At 33.2% G+C, this 27,622-nt stretch overlaps 3 protein-coding genes across 7 annotated transcripts in view; 1 reads left to right on the forward strand and 2 right to left on the reverse strand.

Annotated features, from left to right (window-relative positions):
* The first annotated feature begins 697 nt into the window (after window positions 1-697).
* On the forward strand, window positions 698-26,759 carry LOC111416920 (gustatory and odorant receptor 63a-like). The gene is made up of 3 exons (XM_023049044.2): window positions 698-2,027; window positions 2,083-2,172; window positions 26,505-26,759. The coding sequence occupies exons 1-3, from the start codon at window positions 972-974 to the stop codon at window positions 26,607-26,609; spliced, it is 1,251 nt and encodes a 416-aa protein (XP_022904812.2). The 5' UTR covers window positions 698-971; the 3' UTR covers window positions 26,610-26,759.
* S1 (membrane-bound transcription factor site-1 protease) lies at window positions 2,209-15,398 on the reverse strand. 2 transcript variants are annotated; one of them, XM_023049042.2, is made up of 5 exons: window positions 13,936-15,398; window positions 13,579-13,877; window positions 7,324-7,703; window positions 6,179-7,269; window positions 2,209-2,687 (listed from the first exon to the last, which is right to left on the reverse strand). In XM_023049042.2, the coding sequence occupies exons 1-5, from the start codon at window positions 15,044-15,046 to the stop codon at window positions 2,458-2,460; spliced, it is 3,111 nt and encodes a 1,036-aa protein (XP_022904810.1). In that variant the 5' UTR covers window positions 15,047-15,398; the 3' UTR covers window positions 2,209-2,457. The 2 variants fall into 2 exon arrangements, with proteins under 2 accessions (XP_022904810.1, XP_022904811.1); XM_023049043.2 differs by having other exon boundaries at window positions 2,594-2,705.
* The window catches only part of LOC111416918 (Adenylyl cyclase X D), a 36,863-nt gene continuing 35,876 nt past the window's right edge, over window positions 26,636-27,622 (reverse strand). For all 4 annotated transcript variants that reach the window (XM_071194038.1, XM_071194035.1, XM_071194043.1 and 1 more), the window contains one exon: window positions 26,636-27,574. In XM_071194038.1, the coding sequence (XP_071050139.1) occupies window positions 26,907-27,574 (668 nt within the window). In that variant the 3' untranslated portion in view covers window positions 26,636-26,906. The remainder of the gene's footprint in view (window positions 27,575-27,622) is intronic.

Below are 27,622 nucleotides of genomic sequence, written 5' to 3' on the forward strand. Positions count from 1 at the left end.
AATCTACCAATCTATGTGTTTGCGGTTATATTTATGCCACGACTTACAGAAACATCCTGTATAATCGTAAAACGTACCAAGCGGCTTCTGTGCTTGTGACAGCTGTCATCAGTGTACTGTGATAAAAATAGACAGGCGACAGGCACCAAACAATTTTCAATAGTTTGAGCCTGTCTATTCTGAAAAGTCTTATACTTTTAGAGAGATGAAAACGAAAATCTCGTTTTTCTCAACATTGTTCATTAGTCGCTTAGTCAAGTGATGCATAACGCGATCCATATATTCTCTCTGCACCTTTATTCCCATCAAATTTATCATTTTTATTTATAAAGGCCTTTATTATTATTATTATCTACTTCCCATTCTCCTCCTCAGTACTACCTCCCGCATAATCAACTCAATAAACTTCCTTATAACCCTCACTTGAACCATCATCATCAATATCCTCTAAAGCCGTGTGTCCACTACCAAGTTTTCTTGCGGAAGTTGCTTCCAGAACTGAGTTCCAGAAGTTTTTGTCCTGTAAACACGACAAAAACATACGTGTTTACACGACAAAAACTTCTGGAAGCAACTTCCGCAAGAAAACTTGGTAGTGGACAGACGGCTTTACTCCCAAACCTCGTCCATTACATGTTTCTTATTCTATTCCATTATTTTACATCAAATCTATACTAAATATATTTAACCTAACAATTAAATTATAATAAAATAAATATGAAACCATTTATTTAGACCAAATTCGTTTTATCACTTAAATCTTGACACATTTATCAAAACACTCGAAAAAGCTTTCTAAATAACTCATTATAACAAATTACCAAGAATGAATTAATGCATAATTTCATACTATCTTTACATATCGACAACATATGGTCCTCTCCAATTTATGACTGAATAAAAACCCGACATCATTTTCAAATAAGTTCATTTTGTTTTCTGTGTTTAGTGATTTAGTGAATAAAATCATCATGTCCGCAAATTTTGAAAACACACATTCAAATCGAGCTTTTGCCAAACCAAAAACGTTTTTTTGGCATTTTAGACCGGTTGCTGTGATGTATATGTTAATAGGAATTATGCCATTAAAAAACATTCTTCATTGTGATAGTACACTGCTGAGATTTTCGGTGTTTAGTTACCAGTTTATATACAGCCTTATTATATTTATCGTTACTATTATTGGGATGGTAAATTTTAGAGATCCGCTTTATTTGATTCAAGAAGCTATTAACTTTAGGAATAATTACGTTTGGAGATATATGGTTGTTTTATTAGTGGTCCTACGATCAATATTGTCTTATTATTTTTGTACGACGAAATCAAGAAAATTGGTGAAGTTAATTCAAATCCTCGAATTGTTTGATTACAAGAAAAGTAAAGCGTTTAAAGGAACTGCTTGGGAAGCATCGAGAAGATTGTTGGTGTGGACTATATTGCCAATTCTTTCTGGGATTACTTTAGCGAGTTCTCTAGCTGTATTATTTATGCAATTCACTAAAATCACGTTTTATAATGGAAAACAAACATTTAATCAACAACATATTTTTGTTGGGATGATCGGAGCTTGGCAGATGACCCCTATTTTACTTTATAACTATTTCGCTTTTGTGATATTCTATAATTTTCACGATATCAAAAAAACTGCGCTTAATCACATCCCTATTAAAGCTTTACACAAAGATAAGAATATTTGTATACCTCCGGATTTTAAAATGATATTGTTGAACTTAAATCAAATGTATTTTTTAATGGGGGACGCTGTAAAATATCTTGGGAAAATGTTTGGGTGGTATCTCGCGGTGGATCAATTCTATATTATCGTGATGTTTGTTTTGAATTTGTACATTTATTTTTTTACTGAGAATATAAAGGACCAAAATTTATTGTTTTGCATCATTATAAACGCGTTCTTGAACTTTATTGTTATAAATGTGTCGCATAAAATTACCGAGGAAGCCAATAACATCGTTGAGTTCATGCAAAAACTTCCACCGTTGATTTTAGATGGCGAAGATAAATCTGAAGTAAGATTTAGTGGAATGAAAATTAAGTGGGGGTTAATATTAATTTTGATTGCAGATACAACTTATTCTTTCTCAAATACTTTCATCTTCGGTCCAAGTTTCCGCGGGAGGATTTTTTAATATTAATCGACAACGAATACCTGCGGTAAGTTAATAAAATTAATTCTTATTAAAAGAGAGGTTAATTTAATACTCGTTTAATTCAAAAAGTTCTATATAATATGTATATCGACAGGTACAAATAGGATATCGTTGCCCAACACAACAATTCGACATTCCCTTTCACGTAAAATGACCATTCTTTTTAATTGCACATTATGTATTAAAATAAATATATAAAACTATTTTGACCTTAAATAACAATTTCTACGTTCTATATTTACATCGTCCGTGAGAGAAGATAATAACATAAAAAAATGTCAATACAGTTTTACCACGGAATTAAACTTCCACAAATTGCCCTAATTCGCGATTTTCGCTTCTTATTTTTTGGACGTTTATAACACATCCGCACTAGCAGCAAAAATAACACTCCAGTTATGCTTATTAAAATAATTGGCGTGAGGTTGTATTGTTTAACAATAGTCTTCTCTAAAAGAATTTCCGGTTGTTTTCTACGCCATTTGAACACTTCAACGGATTCATCTTGACCCGATGCATCTGAAACGTTCAGTTAGACTAGATTACTTTATAGAGCTGTCCTATTAATGATTTAATTATTTTTTCATTTTATTAAATAAACTTTTTGTGCAACGGGACGAAAAATGAGTTCGTATTAAATGTATGTAGCTGGTGATGGGTATGGTATATTCATGGTGTATTTTAGCGTTTTAAACTGAGGTCGCCGAGGCCGAGGCAATATCTTGTTTGACACCAGCATTATATTGATGTGATATTAACTGTAGCGTCTCGACCTCATGCAACCTCTTTTTAATACGATGATATCGTCTATTTCAGCTCATTAAGCCGAGGTCGCTTGCGGTCGAGACTGTACCGTATCTAACACCAATCTGATATTGATATGGTATTAATTGTAGTGCCTCGGCTTAATACAGTGACATCCTGCTTTTCAGTTCATTAAGCCGAGGTCGCTTGCGGCCGAGGCAGTACGTTTTTTGGCACCAGTCTTGTTTTGATATAGTATTAACTGTACCGTCTTGGCCGCAAACGACCTCGGCTTAATACAGTGACATTGTCTATTTCAGCTCATTAAGCCGAGGTCGCTTGCGGTCGAGGCTGTACCGTATCTAACACCAATCTGGTATTGATATAGTATTAATTGTAGTGCCTCGGCTTAATACAGTGACATCCTGTTTTTCAGTTCATTAAGCCGAGGTCGCTTGCGGCCGAGGCAGTACGTTTTTTGGCACCAGTCTTGTTTTGATATAGTATTAACTGTACCGCCTTGGCCGTAAACGACCTCGGCTTAATACAGTGACATCGTCTATTTCAGCTCGTTAAGCCGAGGTCGCTTGCGGTTGAGGCTGTACCGTATCTAACACCAATCTAGTATTGATATGGTATTAATTGTAGTGCCTCGGCTTAATACAGTGACATCGTGTTTTTCAGTTCATTAAGCCGAGGCCAGTCTTATTTGGCACCAGCCTTGTTTTGATATACAGTGTGTTAATTAATTATCGTACTCAACGTCATCATTGCAAGTATGCAACCAATATCACAGCGCAATACGTATCATACGCAAATCTCGATTTGCAATACCCATACTGTGATATTGGTTGCATACTTGTAATGATGACGTTGGGTACGATAATATAATTAATTAACACAGTGTAGTATTAACTGTACCGCCTTGGCCGCAAATGACCTCGATGACCTTTAATCAATCTTGTGTTAATGTTATAGGATAATGATATTTTTCTGTTATTATTGTAAATCTTGGTGGCAATAAACTTATTATTATTGTATTTCAGTGTATCAAGCCGAGGTCGCTTGCGGCCGAGGCTGTACCTTATCTAACACCACTCTGGTATTACAAACTTATTTATTTCATTTACAAGAATGCTACAATGACGGTAAAATTGCATGAAAGTACCGACCGAATACCAATTGGGCGTGGGGTAAGACAAGGCGATATAATGTTGAACCCAAATTGTTCATCACAGTACTGGAGAGTGCATTTAAACAACTGGATTTGACCCAAAAAGGTATAAATATTAATGGCAATAATTAAGTAATTTGCACTACGCGGACGATATAGTCCTTATTTCGGATAGCCTTGGAGAAATAAAACTGATGCTGAACGTATAGGAGGCGTGCTAAATAACAACAAAATTTAGGACAAATCTTGTTATAAGCTCTAACATCAATATTGGTGATAACGAATACTTTCGATGGTATGTCATTAATCCCTGATGCCTTTCCATGTTTTGACGCAATGATTACGTTTTGAACCTCACTGATTGATATAGGTTCCATGACACTATCCTTTCTTTGGTGTGACTGCTGTCTATTTCCAAATCAGTTTCTATACTTAATAGGTTTTAGATATAATTTTTCCAAATGTCATTCATTTCACTATCACATATTATTTTTCCTGTTCCATCTCAGCATAGAGCTGTGTGCGATTTGTGCCTTTGTCTTAACTGTCTAACAAATTTATACACATTCCTTGTGTATTAGCTTTAATGTGTACACATATTTCGGGAAAGCTTCTCCTTTACGTAACACTCTTCGAAAATGTTTAACGATTTCTTTAATGCTTGAAAACCAACTTTGAATTGAGTATAAGTCTAATATTAAAGACTAAATTCAGTTTTTGTGCTTCAGTAATTCTTGTTGTTTGATTCTTTTCTAGTCATACTGCACTTCCATCAAATCCAAGATTCCAAGATCCATGAGATTGTTAATTTCCAATTGAAAATTAAGTAGTTCTTTTAAGATCTTATTATTTTTCTTCTTTTATTCAGGTTGTAACTTGTTTTTTACGCATCATTCATGGTGTTTCATTAGAGCTGGAAATCCAACTTCCTTGTCTCTCGGGATCTCTTTCTAGCTAAATACCCATTTTCATACTCCCAGATAAATACCCATTTTATAAATACCTACCCACCGGGTATTTACTCAGCGCCCATCACTGATTAATTGCAGCGCCTTGGCCGCAAGCGACCTCTTCTTAATACAGTGACAACGTCTATTTGAGTGTATTAGGCCGAGGCTGTACCTTGTTTAATACCAGCCTTATGTTAATATGGCATTAGCTGTAGCGCCTCGACCATAAGCAACCTCGGCTTAATACAGTTACATCGTGTATTTCAATGTATCAAGCCGAGGTTGCTTGCGGCCAAGGCGGTACCTTGTATGACATTTGGCGATGGTGGATTCTATGTTCATCGTTCAATATGAATATTAATAAAACTCTGGGTTAACGATGAAAATGGTTTATTTTATTTTCAATTCGGTGCGACATGTTTCGGAATTATCTTATTCCTTCATCGGGCACGACGTCAATGTTGAGGAGTTAAAATTATAAGTTGCTTAGTGGAAAAAGCACAAGTGGAAAAATTGAGCTGTTCAATTTTTCCACTTGTGCTCAACACATGGACTCTGACTGAGTTTAATTTTAATAATTTTTTTTTTAATGGAATAATGTTATGTTAATTTTTGATAGAAAAGTGATTTCTTAACGACAAAACACGTGTGTAAAATTTCATAAACTTGTAGATCGGTACTTTTTTAGAAAGAGATATTCTTTGAAGAAGAGTTTTCTTGAAACTTCATACAACCTATTCTGTTGATATGTCCTTGATTCATTTAACGAAGCAACTTATAATTTTAACTCCTCAACATTGACGTTGTGCCCGATGAAGGAATAAGATAATTCCGAAACATGTCGCACCGAATGTAAAATAAAATAAACCATTTTCATCGTTAACCCAGAGTTTTATTAATACTTGTATGACATGTCTTATGTTGATATGGTATGTATTAACTATAGCACCTCAGCCGCAAGCGACCTTGGCTTAATACAGTGACATCGTATTAAGCAAACATTGTATAATAAAATCCACTCATTATTTAATCAATTTTAGATCCGGTTGCACAAAAAAATATTGTGTGTACCTCGACCACGTAGCATTATCGTTGGCTTTGCGGCCTTGGCACACAAATAACTGTTAATAACCAAAACTTACCTCTAAATTGATGACTAACAGGTGCAATAGGAATTGGTGTTTCTTCAGTTAATGAAAGCAATCGTTGCGATTGATAAAAATTTGTCGGTGCTGAAATATTAAGCGGAACAGGTTGTGCCCAAACCAATTGAGGACATTGTGGTAAAGCTTTCGCTTGGGAATCGCCCAAGTGATTATCGAGAACTTTAGAGTATCTATACAACTTATTTCCTTCCATCCGTTCCGGTACATCCGTCTCAACTTTAGCGGCCGTATCGATCATCCGATTATTCTTAAATATAAGTGGCATATGAGCCGATGAAGTATATTCTAAAATCGCGTCCAACATCCAATAACACGCTTTATCCATGTGACTCGCGTCTATACAATTTGAATCACCATACACGACTAAACGCCCACTTTTATCGGACGCTTTACTTTGCATTAAACCCAAAATTGGGGCATTGTAAGTTTCTTCGTGATCACCATCTGGATCTAAAATTTGTTGTCCCTGATCTTTTAATTTTTGGGAGATTAATACACCGTCATCGGGAAATTTAGCAATACTTGTTCCTGAGGCGTAATACATTTCGTGATCGCCGAATTTAAACGGACCATCAAACACTTTATTTCCCAATTCGACACCCCAAAGTGCCAATAAATCGTTTAAAGCTGGAACATTGGCTCCTCCGGTATCCGGCATCCACCATTGTCTCGTGTTTTCATCGTAAAACTTAACCCGTTTCATCACCGTTACGTTGTACCAATCGGCAAAAATTATTATTGATAAACCCGCATCGACGTCTCGTTTTATTTTTGAGATTTCTTCCGGGAAATATTCTTCTTCTGGATCTACTATTAATAAAGTTCCGTATTGTGAAGCATCAAAACAATTAAAAGGAGAACCAAGAACTTCTATGTAATAACCGGAATTTCTAAGGTGTTGATACATATCTTTAAAATTAGTGTGAATGTGATCACCATTCCAATCTAAAGGATCGTTTTTAATCTTTAAATTATCTCTTGGAAAATAACCCGGGGGGTATCTAAGATTATGATATTGGTCCCATAATAATCTTTTATGACGTGGGGGTGTAGGAATAATTTTTGCTCTAAAACCAATTATTTATTAAATGATAAATTTTTTGATTTAATTTAATTTTTACCTAATTGGTAAAATAACAGTACTTTGTCTAGGTTCTGATTCCCCTTGAGCGGGAGGCGATTGCACAGTTAAGCTAATATGCCCTTGAGCAACCCCTTCATACCCAATCCCTTTAGGATTTACTGATAAGCTTACCGCAAGCCAACCTGACCAGGGCCATAAAAGCTCTGAATATGAAAAGGCCACATCCAAATACTGACCGTTTTGTGGGGTATACGGAAACCATTGTGGTTTGCCGATTATATGCCCAGAAACACCTAAACCATTTAAAATGGTTACATTTACAACCACGGGCATTGCTCCTGCGTACATAGGTTGAGTACAATACGGCCACATGTATGGACATTCACTAAGATCTATATAACTTGGAATTAAACTAGCCTAAAAAAAGTATTTGTTTAGTATATTTTAATTAGTATAGGTTATTTCAAGAAGATAGGCACATATTTTATAAAAAATGTATATGTGTATAATTTAATTATAAATGGAAAAGATTACTTTTAGTAATAAACATTATCATAGAATTCTATTGCATCTTGAAAACAAACTTATACATGGAGGAGACTTTAATGCAAAACATATGTCTTGGGGTTCTTGCTTGACAAATACAAAAGGAAGAGAATTGAAACATGCAATAGAGGCCCCAAATTGTGAGTTGCTCTCCAATATTCCACAGATAGAAGTAAAATTCCGGACCTGCTTGATTTTTTTATTACGAAAAATATATTGCTTAACTTCGTAAACATAGAAGAAGAGTTAGGGCTAGACTCAGATTACTCACCAGTAATTATTACTCTAAATAACAAAGAACCCTTTTTATCACTAACTGGAATCTATTTCAACAACCATTAGATAACTAATATTCAACAAACTAATATTCAAAATTACTTAAAAGATCTTACTGACGATGCCAGTACTGATTATTCTCTGTGGTTAACTTCCGCAGAGAAAGCTTAAAGTTCCAAAAGCACATACACCTCCAATTCGAAATAAAATAATATAATTTGGAAATTAGGCTAAGAGCAATCAAGAAAAAGTTAATTTGTTTGCTAAACATCTAAAAGAAACTTTTACATCAGACAGTCCAGCAATTATGTTAAATAGTGTTCCTAGCATAATTCAAAGTGATCAGTAAAGTAATATACCATGTGTAAGAATGAAAGACTGTGTTATGATTATATAAAAACTAAATATAAAGAAATCAGCAGGTTATGACCTAATTAATGGAGAAACATTGAAACATCTACCAAAACGGGCGATTACAAAACTATAACACATAATTAATGCTGCTTTTAAACAGATATACTTCCCAAGTATATGGAAAGTTGCTGAAAAAATAATGATACCAAACATATAGGCCAATCTCATTATTACCCTTACTATCAAAACTACTTAAAAAATTACTATTAAAAAAACTAAAACCTGTCATAGCAGAAAAAGACCTAATACGAACACATCAATTTGGGTTTCGGAATAAACATGCTACAATAGACCAAGTGCATAGAATAACGAATACTATCGAAATAGCAATGGAAGAAAATAAAGTCTGCTGCGCCGTATTTTTGGATGTTGCACAAGCTTTCGACAAAGTCTGGTTAGATGGTTTAAATTAACAAACTAGACCAAATACTACCATCAACGTATAGTCAACTATTCAAATCGTATCGTTCTGATCGATATTATAGAGTAAAATACGAAAACGCTTATTCACCACTACATGAAATACAAGCCGGCGCTCCTCAAGGAAGTGTGCTTAGCCCAATATTGTACACATTCGACCTTCCTCAGATACCAGAAACTTTAACAGCTACATTCGCAGATGACACAGCGACCTTGGTTATTGCAGAAAATGAAGTAGTTGCAGCAAATAAGTTACAATTGGCCTTAAATTCAATAGAAAAGCTGGCCCAAACTTTACTTATAAGAAAGTAAACTATGTCCCAGCATACATAAATATCAATGCAGTCCCTTACGCCGACACCGCAAAATATCTTGGTATGAAGCTGGATGCCTAACTCAAATGGAAAGCTCACGTCAAAAAATAACGTGAGAAACTTGATATCAAAATTAAACACCTATATTGGCTTATTGGCCGAAAATCTACGTTATTACTAAGTAACAAGTTGCTAATATACAAGCTAGTATTAAAACTAAAATGGACATACGGAATCCAGGTGTGGGGCAAGGTTGGTATATAACAGGTTGTGTAAGTTTATACGCAATCATACTGTCATACTACCATACGTCATTGGCGATAAATAATACCGGGAAATAATTAAAATTTTTAAAATAATGTAATTGAATTACTTTTATATATTTAGTGTGGTATACAGTGTGTCCGTAAAGTAACGGATATAGGCGATAAAATCATAATAAACGGTTTATGGAAAAATCTCTGAAATGGGTCTATAAATTTAAATTTTTTGCAATTTTTTGGTGTAGATTTCATATTGTTTCCGCCATTTTTACACGAGTTATGGCGTCATCGATATTTTTTTTAAATGGCAATCCCCCATTTTTATTGCGGAATATGAAAGAGGATTTTTTTCTGAATCTAGTACAGTCAATATTAATATTGCTTACATAAGAAAATTTTCGAGAAAAATTACTTTAAAGTTTAATTACTTCAAATTTGTATAATGATAAAAATAGCAGTAGCCATGAGTAACTATGGTAACCAATTATTCTAAACAATTCCTTGAGTGTCAAAAACTGATTTAGTAAAGCTTCTTGAAGTGTGGTGGCGCGAAATCTTGTTGGAATAACTGCCGTTGGAATTGAGTTGTGTCAACATTATCGGGATGGAAGGAATGACATCGCTTTGAAAAAATTTAAACATCTCTTTCCAGTTAAGATTTCCTCAAATCTTTTGCTGATATTGGGTGTGCGACTTTCTTGGCTAATTTGGATTTTGGCTAGCGCAATACCGACAACTTTGTATATTTACTTGTCCACTCAATGTAAATGTCCCTTCGTCGAAAAAATTATGTTTTTGACATCGTTGCAAAATTGTTATTCAAAAACTACGATTCATTACTCGTGAATCAGGTTTACTTTATGGGAATGATATTTTGCAGGTTTTAAAATTTTATGAACCGTTGATTTACTAATGTCCAAATTAGACCTAATACTCCTTACAGTAACATGAGGGTTTTCTTGCCCAGCCAAAACCACGATTTACTGAACTTCCCTTGCAACATTTAGTAAGCCAGACTTCGAGAAATGCTTCGAGAGATGGCCATGCTGTTTAAATTTAGTCACAGCTAGGCTCACCATAGTTTAGCTAATGAGTTGGCGATCAGGATATGTTGTATTAAAGAGGTCAACTACTTACTAAATCAGTTTTCGACACTTAGGAAATTGTTTAAAATAATTGGTTACCATAGTTACTCATGGCTACTGCTATTTTCATCATGTCAACAAATCTGAAGTAGTTAAACTTTAAAGTAATACTTTACTAGATTCAGAAAAAAATCCTCTTTCATATTCCGCAATAAAAATGGGGGATTGCCATTTAAAAAATATCGATGACGCCATAACTCGTGTAAAAATGGCGGAAAAAATTTGAAATCTACACCAAAAAATTGCAAAAAATTTAAATCTTTAGACCCGTTTCAGGGATTTTTCCATAAACCGTTTATAATGATTTTATCGCCTATATCCGTTACTTTACGGGCAGACGGTATAATTAATTGCAGTAGTAAAACGAAAAATAATTTAATTTAATTCTTAATTGTAAATTCACTTATCATAAAATAATTGATGCAAATTAAAGTAGTAATTGATTTATGTTATACTAGAGAAGACACTTCAACTCTCACTAAACATCAAGGTTTATATATTACAGGTTGTCTAAGTTCCTATGCTGCAATACTTTGATTTTAGTTTGTGGACGAGGGGCAAGAGCAGGAGTGTTTCGTGACGTAAGCGATCACGGATTGCGCACGCAACCTCATGGCCATATGGTGCTCCATGCATTTGTTTAATTTGGATTGCTTGGCGGTATTATTTTCCACATGTGACGTAATGCGCAGTATGGTTGCGTACGAACCTAGACAACCTTTTATATATAAACCTTGACTAAACATGACTGTGAGGTTGCGCGCGCAATTCGTCGCCACTTACGTGAAGAGACACTCCCGCTCTTGCCCCTCGCCCACAAACTAAAATCAAAGTATTGCAGTATAGGAACCTAGACAACCTCTTATATACAGGATGTATCTGGTAAGAATAGAAAAAAATTGAGGGGTTATAGGTTTCCTCTTTCTGAATAAAAAACTAAAACAACAAATAACACAATGTCCCATTCTTTGTCCTTCTTAAGAGGGTGTCACACAAAAAACGCCCCAAGCTGTAACTCTGTCATTTACAGTCCGATTTTCATGAGTGAGGTAACAAATGAAATGGTTTGATGAATACTATGATGTATGCTACAAATAAATTTTTTCCAAGACCATCTTCAATTTTAAGCGATTATTAACTTTTGTTTTTCAAATTGCTCCATATATTTTTCTTCACGTCATTGGGTGGAGATTGTTTTTCTGAATCCATTGATATACAATACATCCATTTTGAAAGTAATTTTAGCAAAGAAAACACACCTGTATATACAGGTTATCACACAAGAATGCCGCAAGCTGTAACTTTGTCATTTACATTCTGATCTTCATGAACGAGGTATCAAATGAAATGGTTTGATGAATACTATGATTCATGCTACAAATAAACTTTTTCCAGCGCTATCTTTAATTTCAAGCGATTATCAACTTTTGATTTTCAAATTGCTCGGTATGTTTTTCTACACGTTATTGTATAGAGATTTTTTTTCTGAACCCAATGATGTACAATACATTAACATTAATTGTAATTTTAGCAGAGAAAAACAATTAAAACATTTTCCGAACATTGTCTTGTTAGTCACTTCTGTAATACTGAGTGCCATGGAAGAAATAACGCGCAAAACTGATAACAGTCATTAAATGTTATTTCAATGCCCGAAGCAGTTGTGAATGATACTTATAAGTTGTTTTTTTATTTTTTTTCCCATGGCACACTACAGTATAACGCAAGTAACTTTAAGAGAATGTTAGGAAACTATTTTAATGCTTTTCTATACTACAATTATAATTAATGTTCATGTATTGTACATCAATGGATTCAGAAAAGGAATCTCTATCCAATAGCGTGAAGGAAAACATACCAAGCAATTTGAAAATCAAAAGTTGGTAATCGCTTGAAATTCAAGATGGCGTTGGAAAATGTTTATTTGTAGCATGAATCATAGTATTTATAAAATCATTTCATTTGATACCTGGGTCATCAAAATCGGAATGTAAATAACAGAGTTACAGGTTGGGGCGTTTTTTGTGTGACACCCTGTATAAACAAAGCCTGGTTAATATAATTCTTTATACAGCAGTACTTAAACTTTCAAACCCTTAACTTTATAGTATCATATCTTAAAAATGGTAAAGAATGGGACATTGTGTTATAAGAATTTTTATTCAGAAAGAGGAGACCTATAACCCCTCAAATTTTTTCTACTCATACCTGATACACCCGGTATAAACCTTGGCTGTGGGATTGTACTTGCAAGCCAAATGCAAGTCTGATTCAAAGATTAGAAAACAAAGTACTAAGGTGCATGGTGGATGGACCTTGGTATATAAAAAACACCGACCTCCATTGCGACATGGAATCATTCGCCTCTAAACATGAGAAGAGATTATTTCTCGACAACGAGGATGTCGTGCGTCGCCTCCAGAGGATGAAGCTGTTCGATATAGTGACCTAGTCTTAAAACTCTAAAAATATGATAATATTTATCTATATTACATGTAAACCAGACTTGACCATTGGGAAAAGCTGTAAAATATTATCTTGTTTAATTTGTCAATAACTTGTCAATTGTGCTATGCATAATATATAAAAAAAATGAAAACATCTTCACATTAATGTTTTAGAAGACATAGGGAAGAAGAAATACAGGAATGGATTTGATATGATGACAAGATTGTCAGATAATACACTTCTGTCAGTTAGCTGCCTCTCTACAGGATTTACTTGCTACCTCTATTCTACTGTTAAGTTCTTTATCCAGGTGGCAACGACTTGTAAGTAAACACATTTTGAGGAATATATTTTTTCTGCAATAATTTTAGTTCATAGCTGAAATACTTTTAAAAAATTTTGATCAAATATAAAATATGTGTCATTCTTATTGAAACACCCCGTTGTATAACTAAAGTGTTAATACCTGTGGTTTATAACTGTTTAAAATTTGATAAGCTTTCACTAAATTTAATTTTCCATGACCCTGCTCAAACATATTCACCCCCGGAATTCGCCTAGCAGAAGCAATTAGCGCCTGCTTTACGCTTGCGGGGTTAATATCATCTCCACGATGCAAAACTCCACTGGCTAATAAAGTAACCGCTCCTGCTACAACTGGAGAAGCCACACTCGTACCAGAAAGTGAGCGACAACCTCCTTTTATGTTTGGACCACGTACACCAGCTCCATATGTTACTATATCAGGTTTAACACGTCCATAACCTAAAAAATATTTATCATAATAATATTTATAACAAATAAATAATTTTTTTTTAATAACCTTGTGGTAATTCCCATGTAGTCATCCCCCTAGAAGAAAACTTAGCGATATGATCCTCAAAATCAATTCCACCAACTCCAATAACATCCATTTGATCAGCTGGATTATTCAAAGTTCCATAAAGTGGCCCATCGTTTCCAATTGCAGAGACCATAATAACCCGATTAGCCGTTAATTCCCAAACTTTATCAACAAAAGGATGATCTTTAAAATCCGGCCCTCCTATGCTTAAATTAAGTACATTGATCTTCTTTAAAATGGCGTAATTAAACGCGTCTAAGAACCACGAAGTATATGATACTTGATTATTTGTGAAAACGCGGAAAATATGGAGTTCTGAGTCGGGGGCGAAACCTAAACATTCCTTACTGGATGCTATAAGCCCTGCGACAAATGTACCGTGTCCTAAACCATCATCTAAAGTTTTTTCGTTAGTCCAATTCGTACGTTCTTTAATTTTTCGAAAATGTGGGTGCGTTTTCGAGAGGCCTGTATCAAAAACGGCTACTTTAATACCTTTTCCGGTAATTCCCATGTTCCATAATGCATCTGCTTGTAAAACGGAAGTTATTTGTCTAGGAATTGCTCTAAGTAATCTTCGACTTGTGTGCCGACCTGTTGCTTGCCAAAATTGACCATTTTGTGATAAACTATTTCTACCTCTTCTTACATATTCGTGTGTGTTTATAAATTTTAAGGTTCTAAGCACCATTCGTTGCGATGTAACTCTTTTAATTGACGGATGGTCAGTTAAAGCATCTAAACCAAGCGATTTATCAGTTTCTTCAATTAATACTACATCAAAATCACTTGGATAATCACTAGCCGGATTTTCTCTCGACAAAATCTTCCAACTTTTTATCCCGGAATTATTTAAAGCTGCAGTTATATACGATGCTCTTGCATTGCTTTTATAATATCCATCAAAAGTAACGATATACTCATTTTCAATCACTTTCGAAGAATAATCCACATCAATTCGTTCAGTAACGGTCAGGTTACAGCACAGCGGAGATTCCACATGATTTTCGGAAGTTGTGTAAAAATCCTCGCAACGAAACAGCGGGAAAAGCACCGTTAATATAATATATAGAGCAAAAACAGGGGCCATCTCTCCGTCTTCACAGTAGCAATTTCACTTTTCGGCGTCTTCGTAACATCTTTTCGATTCGTTATTTCGTTTTAATAAACACTATCTTACCGCTTATTGAAGCGTTGTTAAGATTCTAATCGTTTTGAAACAATTCGACGACGCATGATTCATGCGGGTAACGGCATTGAAATCGAGATTTGAACAAACAAACACTGAAAAACGTAATCGACCGTGATTGGCATCAAATACGATTTCAACACGAGTGAGATGTCAAAAAATAAATTTATCTGTCAAACTACTGTCAGTGATCATATGGAATTTATGGATACAAGAAATGAGCGGTTTACATATTTTGTTGAAGGTGAATAAAGAAAGGTGTAGTTGTACTTGAATTTATGTTGAATTTTATAATTATAATTAGAGGAAAAAAACACGTTGTTCGTTAGCGATAAATGCGGATACTTATAATGCCCATAATGGAAAGTTATCTGAAATTCCGTGTTCAATTGTAGGTCATACAACATTTTTAACGAGCTGATAAGAAAGATAAGGAAGTTATCGTGTGTAATAATTTTTTATAAATTGCTATTAAACGGATATTAATTAAAATGATATCAAATTTTGTGATGTAATCGCTTTATGAGCCAAAATTTCAAAATTTACAAAAAAAATTTACAATTTTCTATAAATTATGTTGTTTCGTTCATTATTAACAATTTTGATGTATTATATTTTTAACATTACTCATTAATTTATTGTTTGTAAAGTGTTGTATTTATTACAACAATTTTTTTTCTAAAAGTTCTTTTGTATACTTTAAAGGAAAATAAGTAGGAAAGAAATATTTAAAAAAAAACTTTGCAAGGATGTGATATATTTAAATAAATATATCGTAAATATTGCTGAAACCGTGTTTTTTAAACTTGAATAGGTTTCAACAAGTTAAGTGTAGGTTGGGTTGCCTACCGATAAGTTAATAGAAAAACCAGCCGGAAAGATTATGTAGTAGGAATATAAGGAGTAAATAAAGCGATTAAAATCCTTAAATCTTATTTAATTAAGTCTTTGAGATTATACATGGTATTAGGTTGTGATTAGTAATGATAATAATTGAGTTATGGTTGGAGAAATACTTAAAATGATTATAATATAGCCGAAAAATGGAAAAGGTTCAAACAAAACTTTGATTTATATATTACGACTGCTACTTTACAAGATAAATCAGAAGTAACGAAAATTGGGGTCTCTTAATGTAATAGGTGACGATGGATGGGAACTATACAATAATTTTATATGTATTGGGGAAGAAAATAAAAAGATTAGATGATAAACAGCAAAATTTGGGAGTTCCTTTGCATTAAAATAGTTCAAAAATATGTTTTCTTTATGACTAAGTTCAGAAAAGCTGTAAAATCAGAATACAAGATTGCAAAATGCCAAAAAGATATCAAACTTTAATCCAAAGAATATTAATATGAATTTTTAGTTGGTTTATGTTGATCCAGTAATATTAAAAGAAAGTATGAAGTTGAGTAATTCCTTTCAATGGTTTCAGTCTGTAGATGTACAAAGTCAATTAATAGATTTTAACTTATATGTATAGTACAGGGTGTCCCAATTTCGATGTCCGCATAGGCTATCTCCGAAACTAAAAGAGATAGAAAAAAGTAGCTTACATGTCATGATCTCGTTTTTCGAGAAAATGCTAATGCCGAAAACTCCGAACAGCTATCGTCTTTTGTTTTCGCCCTATCGGCAAAAACTGAAAATTTTGCAAAAACGACAATCGCGAATATTTCACTTATTATCAAAGATGGTGTATTATAAATAAAACATTATATGGGCAACTTTTTACGAAGAATTCAGTGGCGTAGGTAGAATTTTTTTCCCATCTTTTATTTTCGAGATTTTAGACGTAACTTTATTTTTTTAAATGGAAACCATAGTTGGCTATGAGTTAAAATAATTTGTTATTTTCTTCTGATAACAAATATATATAGTTTGTGGGGTATATTTCTTATAGTTATTGAATAATTAACAAAAACTCATTTTGTTCCATCTAAATCTAATGTATGTATTTAAAAGTTAATGTTGCTATGGTGATAACCATACATACTATGATGGAATATAATGTATCAATTTTGTTTGTTCTTTCTAAAACTATTGTATGTATTTAAAACTTAATGTTGTTATGGTGATAACCATACCATGAGGGAAAGCATTGTTTCCAATTATTACCAATGTTTCTAGCAAGGACATTAGAATCTAACAGGACTGCTACATCCATTGTATTTTTGTAGTCGACTACGGATTGGTTGCCCGCACTCTACGTCACACTATTTGCCACGCCTAATAACTGTCTATGTTTTTAGAGGTTATATGATAGACATTAATACGTCTAAAAACATAAAACTTCAAAACTAATATGAATACGTCTAGGATATAACCTCTCACAGCAAACGCATAGACCATAACAACAGCTGGACGTGGAAAATGGTGTGACGTAGTTTGCGGGTAGGCTGTCACAACAATGGATGTAGTAGTCCTGTTAGATTCTACTGTCCTTGAGTTTGTAGTAGTATTTAAAAATTCACTAACAACTCTGGCATTATGTGCTGGTGCTCCGTCATATTGAAAATATATCATTTGAGACATATTTAGTGGCAAATTGTCGTCCAAAGGCTCAATGTGCTGCCTTAATATATTGAGGTATTTCCCTGAGTTTAAGTTTTTATGATAGATACTATATGCCAAAACTCTATTATCTAAAAGGGCACACCATACATTGAACCCCAATCTTCTTTGAACACTCAGAGACTTCATCGGTCCAGATTACATTTTGAACAAACAGCAGATTATTTAATTTTTTTAAATAGCATCTACAAAATTCTAATCTTCGATTGACATCTCCGGCACGTAAATAATGAGTTAGCCCCGCTTTGTATGATTTATACTTATTTTTCTTTCATATTCGGGAGCAGCGTCTTTTGGGTCAGACGTCTTGTTGCAATTTCTCTTGCAGGTCATTTTGGTATGTTTTTGTATGTGGTTTGGGGAAGGACCAAATATCTATTAAATTTTCTGCTGACCGGCTGAAGGTTCGTACGTGCGGTTGTCTTCTTTCTGGATATCTTGTGAAATAAAATTCCGCGGCTAACGTCGCATTCTTATCTGATAACATATAGCATTCCATCATGTTACATTTTTCATAATTTTCGAAATTCATTGTAAAGTTTTATTCAGTTTTGTTATACTTTGACACTTAACATGCTGGTGCATAATGCCAGCACATAATGCCAGAGTGGATATCGAATTTTTAAATACAAACTTTGGCAATTATTTGATACATTATGTTCCATCATAGTATGTATGGTTATCACCATAGCAACATTAACTTTTAAATACATACATTAGTTTTAGACAGAACAAAATGAATTTTTGTTAATTATTCAATAACCATAAGAAATACACCCTACAAACTATATATATTTGTTATCAGAAGAAAATAACAAATTATTTTAAGTCATAGCCAATTATGGTTTCCATTTAAAAAAATAAAGTTACGTCTAAAATCTCGAAAATAAAAGATGGGAAAAAAATTCTATCTACGCCACTGAATTCTTCGTAAAAAGTAGCCCATATAATGTTTTATTTATAATACACCATCTTTGATAATAAGTGAAATATTCGCGATTGTCGTTTTTGCCGATAGGGCGAAAACAAAAGACGATAGCTGTTCGGAGTTTTCGGCATTAGCATTTTCTCGAAAAACGAGATCATGACATGTAAGCTACTTTTTTTCTATCTCTTTTAGTTTCAGAGATAGCCTATGCGGACATCGAAATTGGGACACCCTGTACAGATTAGTGTTTTTGCTTTAAAACTATTTATGTTAGTTAAGATAGAACCTAAACATTTTAAAATGAAAATGATAGTCATTAATGAAATATTAAAATAGATCTGATAGGTAACATAAACTTAAAATCTAAAGCAAAAACAAAGTAGATATTGCAAATTTTGTTATTCTAGATAAAGGTAAAACTCTGTTGTTGGATTTACAAACCTCTAATGAAATACTGATTTAAAATTAATTCAGAGATAGAGAGTGTTGAAATAGAACAATTCAGTTCTTAATAAATCAGGAGTATTTGAATGATTACTAGAGCTCGGATTTTTATGCAGTCAAATTATAGGAAATATGCAACCTATTTATTCGAAATATGCAAAAAATATGCAAAAATATGCCTTTGTTATAGTTGTTATCAATCTATTTCTATCACATATTTGTATATGTTTTGCAGTTATTACATGTTGTTCTATTTGGGACTTCCTCTCACACGTTATCTTAAAAAAGAATAATTAAAAAAGTTAGCCATAGATACTCTAACGAGTCTAACAGACTAAAAATTTAAATCACAATCGACGTCAAATTTAACGACAAATCAACGACATCAAATTTAATATAGTTTTATTTAGTTTTAATTTAACAGTTTCCCTTTTTTTTTAACTCCTAGTGTAAAAGTCTATGAAAAATACAATTTCGTTGTCATCAAACCATTGGCAAGTTCGTTGAAAACTCTAATTTTTAACTTAAATCTTTGAATCTAAATTTTTAAATCTTTAACTTTAAATTTAAACAAATCTAGTAAAATAACAAAATATACGAAAATATACAGTAAAAGGCCAATTTATGCAACAAAAATTGTAAAAATATGTAAAATAATTAAAATATGCAATTTTATTATTGTACCATCTGCCTTATTTCTATGTAATTCGCCCAGAAACCAATTTTCAAAAAAATATTCCAGAAAATAAACAAAATACATTTTGCATAAAATCCGAGCCCCAAAAGGAATGTTACGTAAGGTTAGTTCTGTTTACAAACATTAATTATAGCGTGAAGTTTTCTTTAGTAATTAGTAATGCCAATCATAGCGTGAAGTTTTCTTTTGAAATGCCAATTAAATCGTGAATAAGGAATGTTACTTAAGGTTAGTTCTGTTTACAAACATTAATTATAGCGTGAAGTTTTCTTTAGTAATTAGTAATGCCAATTATAGCGTAAAGTTTTCTTTTGAAATGCCAATTACACCGTGAAGGAATGTTAAGTAAGGTTAGTTTTGTTTACAAACATTAATTATAGCGTGAAGTTTTCTTTTGAAATGCCAATTAAACCGTGAAGGAATGTTAGGTAAGGTTAGTTCTGTTTACAAACATTAATTATAGCGTGAAGTTTTCTTTAGTAATTAGTAATGCCAATCATAGCGTGAAGTTTTCTTTTGTAATGTCAATTATAGCGTGAAGGAATGTTCGGTAAGGTTAGTTTTGTTTACAAACATTAATTATACCATGAAGTTTTCTTTGGCAATTAGTAATGGCAATTATAGCGTGAAGTTTTCTTTTGTAATGTCAATTATAGCGTGAAGGAATGTTAGGTAAGGTTAGTTCTGTTTACAAACATTAATTATAGCGTGAAGTTTTCTTTAGTAATTAGTAATGCCAATTATAGCGTGAAGTTTTCTTTTGAAATGCCAATTAAACCGTGAAGGAATGTTACGTAAGGTTAGTTTTGTTTACAAACATTAATTATAGCGTGAAGTTTTCTTTAGTAATTAGTAATGCCAATCATAGCGTGAAGTTTTCTTTTGAACTGTCAATTAAACCGTGAAGGAATGTTACCTTAGGTTAGTTCTGTTTACAAACATTAATTAATGTTTGTACATACGTTCACAGGCGATGCTGAAGATATTCCAGACATGTTTCAGACACATTTGTAGCGAAATGTTTCAAATGAAATGTTTCTGCTACATATTTTAATGATATTTCATAAATATTTCTACTGAAATGTATTTGATACATATCTTTAGATACGTTTCGTAAAAATCGTATCTGTCACGTAATAATGTTTCACAGAGGTTTCTTGTTTACTGGGATGATTACAATGTTCTTTCAGAAAATTGTTACTTTAGTTAAAGCTACAATCCCATATGTTGAATGGATAAGAAGAGTTATTGTCATTTACATTTACAATATTATTCAGTTGCAGAAGTTTTTCAGGAAAAATCGTAAAAAGGTGTTGCCCTATTGTGATATTAAAAGTTTCAGAACTAAGGCATGATGAAAATGTATAAATAGTTTTAGAGGACGCTTTAAAATATAGCCTAATATTTAATTTTTATCATAATAAAATAATTCTTGAATCAATTTAAACATAAAACGCCTTTTTACCAAAAATAACATCTTATTGTCATGCACCTGGGACTATCACTAGAACTAACATTTGACCTAGAACTAGAAACATTCAGGTTTAGTCGTCTTAAGATACGAATAGCTAAACCCAAATGTATCTTATTATAGCTCTAGTGTTAGTTCCATTTTTCGTCCAATAAAAATGTACCTACCACAATCTAACGTTGAATAACAATTAAAACTAGAACTAACACTAGACCTAGATCTTGAAACGAGATAGACATTTTTTGAGATAGAAAAATAGCAGTAGCCATGCGTAATCATGGTAACTAGTTGCTTCAGATATTTTATTAAGACAATGATTAATTTTTGATATCTGAAACAATGGGTTGCCATGGTTACGCATGGCTGCTGCTATTTTTCTGCCTCAAATGAATGGAAAATCATGAAACTTGAAGGCAATTTTTCTCGAAATTGTGCAGCATTCGAAAATCCGAATGGCAAACATTGCTGTTTATATCAAATTATTGTAATGCATATGACCTGATAATTTAACTTCTCTAATATATTGCTTGCTTCTATTTTAGTATTATTTCGATGAGAACCCAGCAAAGACGTATCTTTTACAATACCAAAAAGTGACGGCACACAAATCTAACTTGCCTGATCGAATTTATCCTACTTTCCTATCTCGTAGAACGTACAGGTTTTAATGTTAAATTAGTCAGATGTTAGACAAGAATAGACCATTTATAAGTGGATGCAGAAAAAAATTATACAAGCTTTGTATTATTCCAAAAAATTAACCCTTTCTATATTTGATTCTGAAGCATCATTTGATTACAGAAAAAAATTCGGCTTTTTTGTCATTTCTATAATTTTCTTTTTAGTCATTTCTGCCAATAAACCTACTAATTCATTTTGTATGTCTTTAATAAGATAATAAACCTGTCTCTTTTTAGACGTTATACGTTCTTTAAGGATTGGATCATATAAACTTAGACAATCAATAAATTTCAAAGACACGACGTTATTTCTTTAAAAGAGTACATCAGATTTTCCTCTAAATGTTAATTTAATTCAGTTAGTGTAAGAAAAACTTCTGATAGTCGTGATTAATATCAGTTCTTTATGTCTGAGAGGAACGTGGTTTCGGCCGCTCCTAATTTTGGCCGCTACCTGCTTCGCCTGTACGTAACGCCGCCACTGGCTAGTGCAAAACTAGAACTAAAATTAGACCTAGAAGTAGAAAGTTTCAGGTTTAGCCGTGCGACTCTCAAGACGACTAAACTCATATAATGCTAGTTCTAGGTTTTCTATTAGTGTATTGGTGATAGTGATAGTGCAAAACTAGAGCTAACACTAGACCTAGAACTAGAAAGTTTCGGGTTTAGCCGTGCGTCTAAAGACGCACAAACCATCAATGGAAAATCTCAACCATTAGCATTCTTTTCCAAAAAATACTAAATATTCAACCTTTGATGAGAACTATTAGCGATCTACTCTGCTATCAAATTTTTCAAACATTCCTTACATGGAAATCAATTTGCGGTATATACAGATCGCAAACCCATTGTCACATCAATTTTTTCGTCCACAGACAAAACACCTCGTCAAACCCGATATCTAAGTTATATTGCACAATTTACTTCAGATATCAAATACATCAGAGGAAATTCAAATGTTGTTGTAGATACTCTATCCAGAACCAACATCGGATCTCTAAATTCATCTTATCCAGATTTTCTAACCGTTAGCAACGCTGAACTTGCTGACACAGAATTGTCAAACTTACTAAATAAGCAATTTTCCAACAATCCTTCAAAATCTTATCGTTTGGCATATCAAACAACATCACAATCTGATATCAAACTGTCCATCCTCAAGCAAATGGAATGTCAGAACGATTTCATCGATCATTGAAGACGGCTATCATCGCTAAAGGAGACACTACTAGATGGAACAATAATCTACCCTTCATCTTACTACGATTAAGAACATCGCTTAAGGAAGATCTAGGTTGCTCCTCAGCAGAACTGCTTTACGGGCAACTACAAAGACTTCCTGGAGAGTTGTTCATACCTAATAATCCATCTATTAACTCCAATTTAAGAGACACTTTTTCAAAATTAAAACCAGTGAATACGTCTTTTCACTCTGTTCAAAAACCTTTTATTTATAAAAACTTGCACAAATCAAATTTCGTTTTCATTAGCATTGAAGGTTTGAAACCATCGTTATCACCGCGATAGGAACGACCTTTCAAAGTTCTTACAAAATCAACCAAATATTTCGTAATTCAGAAAGGCATGGATAAAATGATTGTTAATATCGATCGCCTTAAGCTCGCGTTTAGCTTTAACGAAAGTATTAAATTTAATAATTCGGAAATACATAAACATGTGTTATCCTCGAATAGGAAAGTACATTTTAACATATAATCGTTATTTTTTTTATTACTTTCTTAAGTTGTACCATTGTTTTACCTTCCTCCTCTTATTAATTCGTTTTTCACGGAAGGGGGAGAATTGAAAAAAAAATGGGGGGAGTAAAAAATGATTTGTTATATAATTTATAAAAAAAACAAAAAGCATATCGAAAATAAATAATCCAAGAACAACATATAAAATGTGGTAGAATCAAATTAATTTTTAAAATTCAATAAATATTGTACATCATCATACAGTCTAGTATTAGTTCTAGGTTTAATGTTTAATTGTTATGCAGCGCTAGACCAAGAACTAGAATCATTCGGATTTATTCGGATTCCGTTATATCGAGGTTTTTCTGTAAGTTCAAATATATATTGACATGTTGCATTTTATATGGGACAAAGTAAATAGGTACGCTCTGGTTTCTATGGAAATATATTTTTGTATATTGCATCTTAAGCGAAATTGACTGTATGTACAGGTGTCCCGTTAAGCGTACTGAGCGGCTGTATCTCTAGAACGGTAAGGCCAAGAGGTTTGGGAAAAAAATCCTTATAAGCAAAGTGACCAAGAGAAATAGCTGGAAATTATTTTGAAGTTCGTAATTCGACCGCTAGGGGGCGTAACTACCATTGAGAAACATAAAGTTGCCGCTATCTCAGAAACTTAGACGATGAGCTATAACTTTGACACCATCATTTAATAGCTTGGATAATACCGCATCGCTTTTGTTTTGCGATATTTCTCATATCTGTCATAATAAGGGAGGGGGAGGCCAATGCGTTTTCATATGTTTACATTTTAATATCTCCTAGACCATTCAACCGATTTGAATGTTTTCGGTGTTGTTTGAAAGAGCATTTTATGCTCTTTTTAAAAATATTTTCAGTAAGACCGTCTGCTTTAAAACAAATGAGCTAGAGGACGTTATCTGCAGCGATTACATATTTTTGTGATTTTTGAAGAAAAGTTAAATGGAACGATACTATTTACTTCACAGATCCTTAGTCACTTTAAAATTTGCTAAATTTTAGTGAAAACCGCATCTCGATATCGCCACCCGTTCTCGAGTTATAGAAGAAAATGTTAAAAACTCGAGTGCCATCAATCGGATTCAGTTACCTCATCGAGAAAAGCAAATCACATTACCATGGTAACTGTAAACATGTCATTTACTAACGCAGAAGCGTATGATAGAGCGTATGATGATTTATTTTCAATGTTTCGAATACGATGCAACTGCATGGCAAAAATGTGCAATGCAATTACGACAAAGAAAGACATTTTTCTCTAGAAGTGTTTTTAAGATTGACTTAGCGATTACGGAAAACTGGCAACGTGTAGCCCATTCAGACATCTCTATGAATTCGTAAATCATATTGATGCGCAATGTGATCCCACATAATCTGGGAACTCCGAAAACAATTGTCCACAAGAGTTCTCAAGAGAATAATATCTCCACCACGTTGTTTTACATCAGGCCTTAACAGATACCGATTATGATAACAGACTGAACTATTACCATTGACTTTTAAATATGTTTTGGGCAAATCCAAACCTTTTATCACAAATGCTATGGATGCATGAAGCATCTGTCCACAAGCTGATGTAAACTTGCATAATATGCATTCTTGGTTCGAGCAAAACCCACATTGCTTTCACCCCTTTATCTATTGGGTAGACTAAACGACCTGACTTTTCAAGAAAAACCAATAACCAGGGAAAATATGACAAAACACTAAATACCAGTAGAAACGTATCTAGGGCCGAGACTTAAGTAGCGCTTTTTTTTTCGTCGAAACTAGATTAAATAAATGCATCGAGGTTTATGAAAGGCATTTAGCACATTAGTGAGTTATTTTTGCCAAAAATTTAAGTTATTCTAAGTGTTTTGGTTTATTTTGTTTTATTATCATTGTTGATGTCTCATTGATCCGTTGGCTTTTCAACACGCCTCAAAAGTAGTTTTGAAGCAGTTCTAAGCTTGGATAAAGTGTTCTAGAAGGTTCTAGATAATAAAATTATTGTTCTCTCTTATTTGTTTCTTAAGGTAACTTGATCCGATTAAGATATACGAATTTTTAACATTTTCTTTTATAATTCGAGAATGGATGGAGATATCGAGATGCGGTTTTCACTAATGTTTAGCAAATTTTATGGTGATTAACGATCTGTCAAGTAAATAGTACCGCTCCATTTAACTTTTTTTCAAAAATCACAAAAATATGTAACCGCTGCAGATAACGCCCTCTAGCTTATTTGTTTTAAACCAAGCGGTCTTTCTGAAAATATCTTTTAAAAGAGCATGAAATGCTCTTTCAAACAAGACCAAAAATATTCAAATCGGTTGAATGGTCCAGGAGATATTAAAATGTAAACATTTGAAAACGCATTGGCCTCCCCTTCCCTTATTATGACAGATATGAAAAATATTGCAAAACAAAAGCGATGCGGTATTATCCAAGCTACTAAATGATGTTGTCAAAGTTATAGCTCATCGTCTAACTTTCTGAGATAGCGGGAATTTTATGTTTCTCTATGGCAGTTACGCCCCCTAGCGGTCGAATTTCGAACTTCAAAATAATTTCCAGCTATTTCTCTTGCCCACTTTGCTTATAAGGATTTTTTTCCCAAACCTCTAGGCCTTAGCGTTATTGAGATACAGCCGCTCCGTACGCTTAACGGGACAGCCTGTATATAAAAAACATGGTTCAAAGCAACAGAAAGAAACCTTAAATCATTTCCTGATTCTTCAATGGCAACTAATTATTATAAATTAATATGAATTTTATATAATTGAAAAAAAGTAACCTTTTTTTATTTTTTTGATTAATTTAAGAAAATCTTTTTTTTAGGTATTATCATCGATTGCAACATATTTAATAGTATTAGTTCAATTTACAAAGCAAGGAATCTACAATAATAATCAAAATGAAACAAAATCATTATTGATAAACTAGAAGAATTTTATAAACAACATCATAGGTAAATCAAAAATATTTATTTGACTGGGCGAAATTAACATAAATAATTATAATAAATATCTTATGTTTGTGTGTATACTTAAAGCTATATTTACAAAAAAATAAATCCGTCAGAAAATACTTATATGTACGTATTTTGATTTCTTATTCTCTCCAACAACGAAGTTTTTGACCCTGTTTCTCAATTTTTTTTACTCCAATCTGTATATTACATTTTGTGGTCGATTTCCTCCAAAAGTAACTTTATCTCATCGATAAAAATCGTTTGTTGTCTCAAGATTTCACAAGTTTTCCATTATCATCGACCTGTATGAAATATGTGGGAATTTCCGTATCTCTACCTTTCACTCTAATTCTTCCTCTATATTCACAAGCAATCCCTAAACTTTGCGCTATCATAGCCGTATTTTCCGTCACTTGAATTCGACCAACCACCCCTGTACTTTCCATCCTTGACGCCATATTCACCGCATCACCCCAAATATCATAAAGAGGTTTTCTTGATCCAACTACGCCCGCGGTTACTTCTCCGTGAGAGACGCCGATTCGTAAATCGAAAGATTTTACGAAGCTGTCGTGTGGGTCTTTTAAAATTTTTGCCGCAAACTCTAATAGGGTTAAAACGACGAAATGATCCCTACGTCCCGTGGGTGTTAAATTTACTTGGCTAAATGAATCTCTTCTCCCCACATCTAATCCGCACGCTGCCATATAAGTCCAATTAGCTATTTTGATCTTTTCAATTTGATGCTCGTATTTTTGCATTAAAATTTGATCGAAATCTACGATGCGATTGTTCATGCATGTTAGGAAAGTTTTATCCGTTGAATCCGATGATTGATAAATTATTGCGGCAAACATAACCGCTACAGGTTTAGTTGCTGAGTATTCTTCGTAATATAATGTTCCAGCTTCGTGACTCATACTTAAATAATGTTGGGCTAAAAATAAAACAATTTAAACAAACCAGATAAATAGAAGAATTTAAT

This window comes from Onthophagus taurus, chromosome 1, assembly GCF_036711975.1.
Source record: "Onthophagus taurus isolate NC chromosome 1, IU_Otau_3.0, whole genome shotgun sequence".
NCBI classification, from domain to species: Eukaryota; Metazoa; Arthropoda; class Insecta; order Coleoptera; family Scarabaeidae; genus Onthophagus; species Onthophagus taurus.

Excerpts from the sequence above, each read along its gene's own strand:
- LOC111416920 (XM_023049044.2), top strand. The coding sequence starts at position 972 with ATGTCCGCAAATTTTGAAAACACACATTCAAATCGAGCTTTTGCCAAA. Across the intron at positions 2,028-2,082 it reads ATGGCGAAGATAAATCTGAA|ATACAACTTATTCTTTCTCA; the intron begins GTAAGATTTAGT and ends TTTTGATTGCAG. Across the intron at positions 2,173-26,504 it reads ATCGACAACGAATACCTGCG|GTATTATCATCGATTGCAAC; the intron begins GTAAGTTAATAA and ends TCTTTTTTTTAG.
- S1 (XM_023049042.2), bottom strand. The coding sequence starts at position 15,046 with ATGGCCCCTGTTTTTGCTCTATATATTATATTAACGGTGCTTTTCCCG. Across the intron at positions 7,704-13,578 it reads TAAACAGTTATAAACCACAG|GCTAGTTTAATTCCAAGTTA; the intron begins GTATTAACACTT and ends TACTTTTTTTAG. Across the intron at positions 7,270-7,323 it reads ACTGTTATTTTACCAATTAG|AGCAAAAATTATTCCTACAC; the intron begins GTAAAAATTAAA and ends AATTGGTTTTAG.